This window comes from Bos indicus x Bos taurus, chromosome 21, assembly GCF_003369695.1.
Source record: "Bos indicus x Bos taurus breed Angus x Brahman F1 hybrid chromosome 21, Bos_hybrid_MaternalHap_v2.0, whole genome shotgun sequence".
NCBI classification, from domain to species: domain Eukaryota; kingdom Metazoa; phylum Chordata; class Mammalia; order Artiodactyla; family Bovidae; genus Bos; species Bos indicus x Bos taurus.
This window is the reverse complement of record NC_040096.1, coordinates 40,197,355-40,209,763: the sequence shown is the minus strand read 5'-3', so window position 1 is coordinate 40,209,763 and position 12,409 is coordinate 40,197,355. Positions and strand designations below refer to the sequence as shown.

The window sequence follows — 12,409 nt, the reverse complement described above, 5'->3', positions numbered from 1 at the left end:
CCCGTCTCTTTCAGAATTTTCCAGTTTGCTGTGATCCGCCCAGTCAAAAGTTTAGTGTAGTCAGTGGCAGAAGTAGGTGTGTACTTGTGGAACTCCCTTGCTTTTTCCATAATACAACGAATTTTGGCAATTTGATATCTGGTTCCTCTGCCACTTCAAAACCCAGCTTGTACATCTGGAATTTCTCAGTTCACATACTGCTGAAACCTAGCTTGAATTTAAAAAGTAGGCATATAAAAAAGCAGGAAAATGTGACCCATAACTGGGATTAAAAGAGCTAATTGAAACAGATCAGAAATGGTAGAGGTGATGGACTTTGATGAAAAGAACTTTCATGGTTACACGAGAAATACGAAGTGAAATGCTTGTATGCTGAAAACAAATACCTCTGAGCAAAAGCAAAGGCAAATAAATAGAAAAGCATTGCATAATCATGCATTGGGAGAATTAACGTTGTTAGCATGTCAAACTACGATAAGTAATCTACAGAGTCAACGCAATCCCTATCAAAATTCCAAGGAGGTTTTTTACAGAGGTAGAAAAACAACTTTAAAATTCATATGGAATCACAGAAGACCCCTGAAAAGCCCAAGCAATTAGGCTGCTGCGGCTGCTAAGTCGCTTCAATCGTGTCCGACTCTATGTGACCCCATAGATGGCAGCCCACCAGGCTCCCCCCGTCCCTGGGATTCTCCAGGCAAGAACACTGGAGTGGGTTGCCACTTCCTTCTCCAGTGCATGAAAGTGAAAAGTGAAAATGAAGTCGCTCAGTCGTGTCCGACTGTTAGCGACCCCATGGACTGCAGCCCACTAGGCTCCTCCATCCATGGGATTTTCCAGGCAAGAGTACTGAAGTGGGGTGCCATTGCCTTCTTCAATGAGAAGCAATTATGAGCCAGAAGAATAAACCTGGAGACATGACACTTTCTGACTCAAAATAGATTGTAGTAATCAAAACAATATGACATAAAAAAGATATATAAACCAATGGCTAGACTAATCAAAACAGAAAGAGGACACAAATAACAGATATGAGAAAATAGTAGAGAGAAATCACTTCAGACCCTGCAGACATTAAGTCAGATTAAAAGTTATTTATTGTATGATACCATTTATATGACATTCTTAAAAAGACTAAATTATAGTAAAAGGAACTGTTTTCTATTTTGGTCGTGATGTGTATAGCACATATATGTCATGTGGTTATGGTATACAGTTATCAAAACTTGCAGAATTTCACACCAAAAAGGAGAGATTTTACTTTATGTTCAGTTCAGTTCAGTTGCTTAGTTGTGTCCGACTCTTTGCGACCCCATGAATTGCAGGACGCCAGGTCTCCCTGTCCATCACCAACTCCCGGAGTTCACCCAAACTCATGTGCATCAAGTCAGTGATGCCACCCAGCCATCTCATCCTCTGTCATTCTCTTCTCCTCCTGCCCCCAATCCCTCCCAGCATCAGGGTCTTTTCCATTGAGTCAACTCTTCGCATGAGGTGGCCAAAGTATTGGAGTTTCAGCCTCAGCATCAGTCCTTCCAATGAACACCCAGGACCGATCTCCTTAAGATGGACTGGTTGGATCTCCTTGCAGTCCAAGGGACTCTCAAAAGTCTTCTCCAATACCACAGTTCAAAAGCATCAATTCTTCGGCGCTCAGCTTTCTTCACAGTCTAACTCTCATATCCATACATGACTACTGGAAAAACCATAGCCTTGAGTAGACGGACCTTTGTTGGCAAAGTAGTATCTCTGCTTTTTAATATTCTATGTAGGTTGGTCATAACTTTCCTTCCAAGGAGTAAGCGTCTTTTAATTTCATGGCTGCAGTCACCATCTGCAGTGATTTTGGAGCCCCCCAAAAATAAAGTCTGACATTGTTTCCACTGTTTCTCCATCTATTTCCCATGAAGTGATGGGACCAGATGCCATGATCTTAGTTTTCTGAATGTTGAGCTTGAAGCTAGCTTTTTCACTCTCCTCTTTCACTTTCAGTTCCTCTTCACCTTCTGCCATAAGGGTGGTGCCATCTGCATATCAGGCTATTGATATTTCTCCTGGCAGTCTTGATTCCAGCTTGTGCTTCTTCCAGCCCAGGATTTCTCATGATGTACTCTGCGTATAAGTTGAATAAGCAGGGTGACAATATACAGCCTTGATGTACTCCTTTTCCTATTTAGCCATTTATGATAGCATAAAATATGAAAACTTAGAGATAAATTTAGCAAATATATCTAAGACATATATACGGAAAACTACAAAAAATTTTGAGAGAAATTTTAAAGAAACTAATATATTAAGCAGTATACCACCTTATTCATAACAAAACAAATGTCTCCGCATTCTTAGAATATACATCTACTGAAGTTGGTTGATCTATGTTTCAGTGTAATATCATTGAAAAATCACCGCAGATCTATTTTGTACAAATTGACAAAGTGGTTCTAAAATGAGTATGGAAATTCAGAAAACATATAATATTCAAAGCAGTCTCAAAAAGGAAGAACATGAAGCACTTAACACTAACTATATTCAGCCTAATATAAAGTTTCAGTAATAAGTATAATGTGTTATTGACATAGTGATATTTATATAGTCAAACATACACTTATGTGACCCAGAAATTCTCTTCCTAAATTTTTAGTCATAGAAAATGAAAATATATACCCACTGAAACATTTGTACATAAGTTTTCATAGCATTATTATTTATAGTATCCACAAACCGAGGGGAAAAACACTAATGTCTGTCTGTGGGAGCACAGAGAAGCAAATATCCTTGAGCCATGTAATGAAATGCTAATAACTAAGAGTAAAAAGAGATGAATCTCAAATATAGAATGTGTAGACAAATCTCAAAAAGATTCTAATGAACAAAATAAGCCACTTAAAGAGCACACAGTACATGTTGTATGATTTCATTTATATGAAATTCTGTAGCTGGTGAGCTAATCTTTGGTGATAGGGTAAATCTATGTTGAGTCAAAATGGTGTGTAGCATCAACTACAAGGGAGTACTATAAAGCTTAAGAGGTTGATGAATATGTTTCCTGTTATAATTTTTGTTGCATTGGTGTTGATGAAGAGTCAGAACTTAAGACTTTTACACTTATGTCCATTTCATTTACTGTAAATTGCCCATCAAGTGGAGTTGATTTTTAAAGTAATATGTGAACTGTTCACTGTTTTAGTTTAGAAAATGGTATTTTAGTTCTTTCTTTCTTTTCACTCAATTAATATTGTTGGAGAAATTACCAAAAAAGGAAGTATTAGTTTTAATTAGCACAGTGGAAGCAGTGACATCATTTCAGCTCTTGCGTTTATTTTAAGGAAGCCAACTTTACTAAGTGATATACAGATATATACCTGTATATATACTAAGTGTATATATATATATATATATAGATAGATAGATAGATAGATAGATATACTAAGTGTATACAGATACACAGATAAATCCTACTTGTCAGCAAACTCTTAAGAGCAAGAGGATGTTCTGTATATACTTATTTTCAGTTCACACAAAATATCTTAAAATGATTGTAGCCCCTAATTTTATTAACATAGAAAAAGAAAGAAGAATGCATAATAAATTTATTTTTAGAAGATACCATATTCTGGACATTTCTTCATGACAGTACCTCCTTAAAATCAGCCTTTATTGACATACGTATCAGACACATCACAAGTTTCAGGAACAAGACAATTTTTTCTCTTTGACTTATGACCTTTTCCCACACAAGACAAATATAGATTTATAAAGCAAATAGCAGTTGCTGATTATGTGAAAATATCACATACAAGAAAAGAGCCATTTTCACATGCAACATTAGCCTAGGTTCTTTGTTTTAGTAAAAATCTTCCAATACTAATACAGAATGCTCTTTGTAATAAACTTAAAATTGACTTTAAGGTTTTTCTCTTTTTAATATCTTTATATTGATTTTTATTTTAAAAAATTATTTCATATTTCAGTAGAGCCAGTTAACAATGTTGTGATATAATTTTGGGTGAACAGCAAAAGGACTCAGCCATACATGTATCCATTCTCCCCCAAACTCCCCTCCCAGCTAGGCTGTGCATAATGTTGGGCAGCATTCCACGTGCTATACAGTAGGTCCTTGTTGGTTATCCATTTTAAATATAGCAGTGTGTACATGTCCACCCCAACTCCTTAACTATCTCTTCCTCACATTCTCCCCCTCCTCCAGCAACTGTAAGTTCATTTTCTAAGTCTGTGAGCCTCTTCTGTTTTGTAAGTAAGTTCACTTGTATCATTTCTTTTTAGATTCCACATGTAAGGGATGTCATACGATATCTCTTCTTCTCTCTTTGGCTTACTTCAGTAAGTATGCAGTCTCTGGGTCCATCCATGTCGCTGCCGTTGGCATTATTACGTCCTTTTTAATGGCTGAGGAATGTTCCATGGTATATATTTACTAGATCTTCTTTATCCTTTCCTCTGTCCATTGACATTTAAGTTGCTTCCATGTCTTGGATGTTTTAAACAGTGCTGCAGTGAACTCTGGGGAGATTCTTAAGGACGTTTCTATCCTTTGATCAAATAATTTTACTTTTAAAACAAAACTGATCAGCCAGTACTGTGGTTTGAATTTAATACTCTTTCTTGCATTAGAAGGAAGAGAGGAAATGTAAGGAATAATATTGATTGTTAATATTCTGATAGTAATTGTTAATATCAGAATTTTTATAGACTTGCTCAGTATAAAATGTCATTCAGTTAGCTTTCATTATATGCCTGCTACTGGGAGATAATCTTGGGTAATAAACTTGGATTTATCCTTGTGAGGAGAATATTAACTATGTATACTTGAATTGACTTTTAGCTGTTGTGTTAATACTTACCTATTTCATCTAGATTGCATGGAAACTAAATGCACTGTATGAGCAGCAGCAACAGGGAGAGTTGGATTGTTTCCTCTGGTGCTTCCCTGAATCAAAGGACCTAGATAACACCTTTGCCCACACACAGAACATATTTAGATTTATCGAGTCATCTCTTATTTTTGAATATGCCAAAATGGACTGGCCTCTTTTTTTTGCAGACAAATTGCAACAACATTTGTAATGGAATTATAACATAGTCCCATTTTAATGTTATTGAATTGCTATAAGTCATGTGAAAAGACTCAGTTCTTAGAACTTACTGTAATTCTTAACCACTTTACTGCCACAAATGTCTTTGAATCTTATCTCAGATTCTCCTGTTTTTTTGCTCCGTAATTAGAAGAGCATTTTGTTGTTATTGCTTTTATGAACTGTGATTTCTTTCCTCCTGCTTTGGAGTCATTTCAGTATCTACTTGGCCATTTGTTTTTATTTGTTAATGTTCTAGATATTTTGAACTTTTGTAATTAGCTTGTATTTGTGCTCTGACATTTATTTATTTGATCTTTATTTTAAATTTAGGAAGATTTTGACGCTTAACCTGTTGTGGTGTTTGTGTTTACAGTTTCCTGAATGTGGTTTCTATGGAATGTATGATAAGATCCTGCTTTTTCGCCATGACCCTACCTCTGAAAACATCCTTCAGCTGGTGAAAACAGCTAGCGATATCCAAGAAGGCGATCTCATTGAAGTTGTCTTGTCAGGTAGTGTACTTTTTCCTTGTTAGATTAATACTTTGCATCTGGAGAATTCTTGGCCATAAGTTTTACTTTTTTTTTGGTTTTGATTTCATTAATTTATATTAAACACTTGATTTTGTATTGGGTATAGTCAATAAACAATGTTGGGTTAGTTTCAGATGAACAGCAAAGGGACTCAGCCATACATATACATGTATCCTATTCCCCCAAACTTCCCTGCCATCCAGGCTTGGCCATAAATTTTTAAGGCAGCATTAGAAAAAAAAAAATTACATCAAACCCAACCTCAAGAGGAAATTTTAGGGCTTTATCTATATGAACTTTCAACATTATTTTGAAAAAGAGCAAAAGGTTTCTCTTGAATTGGCTGTTTCCCCACCCAGTTCTGTCCCAGTCACTTTTCCCAACTTTGCACTCTCCCCAAATCCCCCAAAACACACATGAATACTTTCATTCATTATTTAAATCACTTGAAACAGCAAAAGCAAATGAAAACACACTCACCAACATTGAAGTTAAGACAGATGTCAGGGCCCCAAATCTACTGAGTGTCTGAAAGCCAAGGCCTGGAAACCGTTGCTTTAGTCCAGTCGAAACTCCAGTAGCTACTAGCCAAGATCAAATTGGAAACCAGAGCTCAGGAGTTACAGCAGGTCAGGCCATGTTGTGCGACTTTAGCTAACTCACTCCCTGAGAAACAGCTGCATTTCCTCTGCCCAGATTGTTATTTCTTGTTTAGGATTTATATTTTTTGTTTAGGATTGGACTGTGCCTGTCACAAAAATTTAACTTTTAAAAAAAATGCCAGAGAACTCATGTAGCAGGGACCTTAACAACAGTAGTCAGTCCAATATTCTAAAGAGGTCTAGATTTTTATTGTTTATCTTTGTTAAAATTGAGTCATTATTGAGAAATTCAGATTGTACTGCTCTTTTTTCCCTTCTGGCCTTCTTAAAGGAAATCTGTTCACTTTAAAAATGTTTCCAGGCTTCATTTTCCTCAAGTTCCAGAGCCCTGTACTTGGATGCACTGATTATAATTCACCTGGCCTTTGGTTTGATGAAGTCCAGTTCGCATTGTCTGTATTGATTCTCCTTGATAGGAGACCCTGAGAGGTCTTGGGATTGCCACATTTTCATTGGGTAGATAGAGCCTGTAAAACAGCTGGTTTCACTAGATAAAAATAATAATTTTCCTGTTGCTTATAGCTTTGCCAGTTGCTAAACACACCAAAAAAGGAAAGGTTCTCCCTTTTTTAAATTTGAGGGGGAATCACTTGCTTGTGTCCTCCCTTTTCCTTTTCTCTGACTCTTTGGACATTGGCTCACTGCGCCTGGCCTCACAGCACGAGTGCCTCGCCATGTTGTGTTCTAAGTTTCCTGTTTCTGAACACTGGAGGCAGCCTGAAATAAATTATTCAGAGACAGCATGCACCGGATCTATCGTCACCATAATTCATGTTAGACTCAAAGCCAGTCGGCTTTGCAAAGAATATGTTTTATGAGCCCTTTTCCTGTGGCTGTGTCCAGAAATATATGAAGATTTTCATAACTGGATTTCTAAATTATTTCTTTTTCTTCCCATTTTACATTTGTTGTCAAGTCCTCAGAGTAACACCCTACAGATTGAATGCAAGCTGTATGTGTGTGTTCTGACGGGGAGAGCTGCTGCCCATTTGCATGTTATCCCCATGCCTTCCATGAGCCAGACTTGCCGTGCCCCATGCTGACCTGACGTAACAGTGTTCTGCCTTTCCTCTCCATCTATGCAAACCCAGAACCTTGCTATGCCTACACTCCACCTCTTTTGTCAACCACCCTGGATGTTCTCTGTCCCGCCTCTCCTATCTCCCTGGCCACAGTGCTGAGGGGTGTTTAAAGGTGTCCCTTTTCCTCACTTGCTGCCCGATCACCTGGCTCAGGTGATCGGGCAGCTCAGGAAAGCCTCTTCCACTCTTTCAGCAGCTGTCTGGTTGGTATTTAAAAGAAGCCATTTTATAACAGCCTGATCTCATTCTTCTCCTGAACTGTAACCTTTGAACCCTTTTCACATTTCACGTAGTTCCACTTCCCTGACACATTTAACCCTTATATTATTCACATATATATGCATATATTACACACGTATGTACATATAGTGCATATATACAGTATGTGCCTACACATGCAATTATGTTTGGATCTCCAGCATTTGCCTGTAAACATCTTTGGCAGCTATATTCTTCTACCTCTTCTCCCTCTCTAATGCTCAGTATTTTGCTTTTCTCAGTACATATTAAGAATAGTGTTTACTTAAAACCTCCCACCCCTCCGTTTTATACCCCTGTTTCCCCCAACACTGCTTACCTTTGCTCACTGTTGTCAGTCACCCACAGCATAGCCTCAACTCTGACCTCACCGGTAAGGCGCAGCCCCAGCTCGGAGATCTCCACTTGGCAGCACTCCTTCTCCAGCTTGTCAGTCGCCACCAAGTACACAATTCCTGTCTTTTTCACTGTAGTTTTTAATCATTAACTCTCTACCATTTTCGGACTAGATTTCCTCCTTTATTCTTCTTTCCCCACAGCTCATGGCCCTCTGTATTCATGTCTTACATCACTTTGATGCAATATTGACTACTTGATATTCTGTTACATCATAGCAGTTCCTGCTATACCTGTCTGTAATCTGAATTGCTTTAACAATCTTTTTTGCCATCCCTGTTCCTGAACCACACATGACTGCCAGACACACATCCCTTGCCAGCACGGCTCAGGGCAGATCTGTCCTTCACCTGGCTTTACTGTTGTGTTGCAGGCTTCTCTCCCTATCCTTTTGTTACCATAGACATGAGGTTCTCAGTAAACATATATGGCTTGCTTGATTGGCTATTGGCTATCACATTAGAAGTTATCACATATACACAATTTTGTAAAAATACTTACTTGTTGTAAAAATATTATTTCTAGATATATCCTCAAAAGTAAACTGAACTTCAAGTCTCCTTGCTATGCATTTACCCAGCCCTGACATGGAATTAGTGCCTGTGATGTGGGCAGGATTGTATTACATTATAATTTGAGGCAAGACAAATGATAGCTACTAAGACACTGCAGGTCATGGTGCAAGGAAGCTCATAAACATACTCATTCCTGAACCAGTCCTTGAAGAGAATGGATGCTATGATTGGCCAGAGAAATATGCCATTTCCTGGAGGTGTGGTAGAGGATCCGCTTCATTCAAAATGTAATGGGTAAGTGGAGCAGAGGAGCCAAACACTGGACATCCCCGCTATGGCCTTTTGACCAGTTCCAGAACATAAACTTGCTGTGGAAATTTCCCTCCTGGAGACTATAATTTTACTGTTAAAATTCATTTATCCAAGCTTTCTGTTTTTCCTCATGAAAAATTAAATTTTACTCTGTAGTGACATAAACATAATCTGATTCTTTTCATGTTTGATCAACATTCCACTAACAGGAACATTTTCTGACATAGTATGGTAATAAAATGTCAGAAAATATGGAAAGTATTAATTTTCAGTAAGGTTAAATCCTCTTGTCTCTTCAGACGACATCAAAGATTTTCTTGTGCTTATGTCATTTTCTGCTGAGACCTTTCCTCATCTGTAAGTACTAACTGGACTGCTCCTGGCTAATTCACTGGTTCCCCCCTCTTTTTTTTTTTTTTTAATTTTGGAAAACATGGCTTGGTTGAGCTAGTGCTTTTATACCCAGTAAGCCAGGAAAAGATTGCTCATGGGTGGATGGGAGTAGGTTATAGAGAAAAAGAAAAAACAACTCCATGGAAGTGCCCCACCATATACACTCCCACAGCTGGCAAACTTCGTCTGCTGTTATTGTTATGAAGTAAGAAAACACTGCAAATGGAAATTTCTTTTACTAAAGGCAAAGTCAAGTTCAAGTATATGGTACTGAGCTGTGAAAGTTAATGAAATTTATCTGAAGTCTTCTTCATGATGAATCTCTACTGAAGCCTGGTAATTCAGCCATAGTCAAGCATATTAATAACAGGACTGAGTTCATATGACTCAACTCTTTTTGCTTTGTTTTGTTTGGACTTGATCTCTAATAATTGTGTATTTGTGTGTATGTATCTATCTTGTAGGTGATTAAATAGAAAATAGACAAGGACTGTAAGAACTTACCAAATAAAATCACAATTTAAAGTCTTAGAGCTAAATATTAAGTCTTTCTTTTATTATATTTTTTCTGGGAAATTTTCATTACCCTTCACAGTAGATTGTCCTGATTATGTATACCTTTGCAAAGTGTTGTTTATACATGTGGTTATTGTTCCCAGCTGTTGAGGGATGGGAGCTTCCTTGGAAAGCTAGTGCTATAGCCCAGTTAGAAGGATTTGGGCCTGTTCTTGGGCAGTGACAAAAGAGCTGGAAATGAGGTAGAGATCAAGATATAGTTTAAAAGTAAAATAGATATAGTAACCATATGGATATAGTTCATGAAGGAGATGAGAAAAAGAAGGGGACACCAAGGAGAGCTATAGCTGCCTTAGCATGATCTCACTTCCTTTTCGTAAGTCTTGTCCTCATACATTGTTCAGCGCATCTGCCAAATGGTTTGGGGATTCCCCTGAGGGGCTGAAGAACTGATTTTATGGCCGTATAGTACCATTGACTTCCTTCGTGATTTTGTACAAGTTGTATGTGTGTGTTTGTTAGTGGCTCAGTCCTGTCCCGACTCTTTGCAACCCTGTGAACTGGGGCCCTCCAGGATCCTCTGTCCATGGAATTCTCCAGGCAAGGTGAAGGCGCTCAGTCGTGTCTGACTCTTTGCAACCCCATGGACTGTGGCCTGCCAGGCTCCTCCGTCCATGGGATTTTACAGGCAAGAATACTGGAGTGGGTTGCCATTTCCTTCTCCAGGGGATCTTCCTGACCTAGGGATCAAATCCGGGTCTTCCACACTGCAGATTGTACCGTCTGAGCCACCAGGGAAGCCCAAGAATACTAGAGTGGGTAGCCATTCCTTTCTCCTAAGAGTCTTCCCAACCAAAGGATTGAACCTGGTTCTCCTGCATTGCAGGCAGATTCTTTACCATCTGAACCACCGGAGAAGTCAACCTCGGGGATTCAGAGATTCTGTTTGTTTGTTTTTGTTTTTATCTAAAAAGTAGCTTATACTGGAGGAAAGTATCATACGGTGATGATAAAACATAGATTCCATGTTTTATTCAGTTTGCAAGTAAAGCAGTATGCCTAAGCATTGAGTACAGTTTCCAGGGCCAGATTATCTGGGTTTATAGTGTGTATGTATGGTACTCACCTCTTAACATCTTTGCTAAGACATTAAATAATTCTGTGGTCCAGTTACCTCATCTATAAGATGGGGAAAACAATAGTACCTACATTGTACGGTTATTATAAAAATTAAGATAAATTAATGTGTGTAAAGCACTTTAGAGAATTTCTGTGCTTAGCAGCAGCAGAGTTGATGTTAGCTGTTTCGATTGCTCTCCTCAGACTCTTAAGTGGCCTTTTCCCATGATGTTCATGGTTGTTAAACATACCACAGAAGGAGATCCTGTTCTTTCATTACTTTGAGAAATGTTGTTTTAAGCAATGTTTAAAGAATTATTTACTGCAGGACTCTTCACAACTTTGGTGAATGCTAACAGGAAAGATAATTCTCCAAGATCACTTCTCAGTTTCATTGTATCACAGAATACTACCCCCTACCCCACCCCGCCCACTCTATCTGGTGAGTCTTGGGTTCAGCGGTTCACATGGGTCATGCCCATGGACTGGTGATGTGAGAGGGTATATTCATTCTCTCTGTAGAGGCCACTGCTCTCTTACAGAGAGCAGTGTTTGAACCACGGGAAAGCAGGAGTTAAGAAGCAATAACTTTTTGTTTACATAGTAGCATAGGCTTTTGAAGCAGTTTGCACAAGCACTGATGTTTCCTTTGCAATGACTTTGTGACATAGTGAAATCAGGTACCTTAAAAGCTATGGAATATAAATTTTAACTTGCCCATATCCTGCAGTGAGTAGGGGTAGTGTCAACCAGAGCTTGAATCTAAGTGACTAAAATCTTCATACTGCTTCAAGTTAGCCCTTTGAACTTGGACCAGTAAATAGGATTTCTTGAGAATCTGTTCAGAGAATTCCTACTATAGTAAGACAGTTTATATTTCAGGGAAACACTGATGATAGTTGAACAACAAAACCAGCAACGAACTAGCTACAAGTTCTATTGACGTGATCTTTATCACAGGGCCAGTATTTTCCCTCTTCCTCATAAAAATAGATACTTAATAAATGTACAAATTGTGATCAGGTTAAGAAAATTCTGGAGGCTTTTCTCTGTAGAGTTATGATACAAAATATGAAATAAAAAGTAACTGTGCCCTTGTTTAAATAGGATCCATTCATATAATTTCTTGGTTCTAATCAAAATTGAAATAGTGTCTTAGGATCAATATATTTAAGGTATCCTTATAACTGTTTTTCTGTTAGTAAGATTCATTGCCTAAACCATAAGTCAGAAAAAAAAATGTAACAAAATTCTAACTAGTTCTTTATTTTATAGTAAGTGTAAATTATTGATTTAATGGTGCTGTGCAAGTAACATCTATTTCTCTCAGATATAGTACATTCCTTAGTAGTATGTTCCCCCTCTGAAATACGGATGGAAGGAATAAACCTTGAGAGTGATATATTAGGTCCCTGCATTATTATTCATCCAGGAGTACATTATATAGACATAAGCTTGTTTGTTTGCTTTTAATAAAGTGGAATTAGTCATAGGAAGCACCTCCTCAACCCTAATATTGCTTCGGTA

The 12,409-nt window shown here is 38.0% G+C and overlaps 1 protein-coding gene across 2 annotated transcripts in view; it reads left to right on the top strand.

The window, feature by feature from the left end:
* Window positions 1-12,409, top strand: part of PRKD1 (protein kinase D1) — a 347,191-nt gene that overhangs the window by 187,003 nt on the left and 147,779 nt on the right. For both annotated transcript variants that reach the window (XM_027521799.1, XM_027521798.1), the window contains exon 2: window positions 5,470-5,608. In XM_027521799.1, coding sequence (XP_027377600.1) covers window positions 5,470-5,608 — 139 coding nt within the window. The remainder of the gene's footprint in view (window positions 1-5,469; window positions 5,609-12,409) is intronic.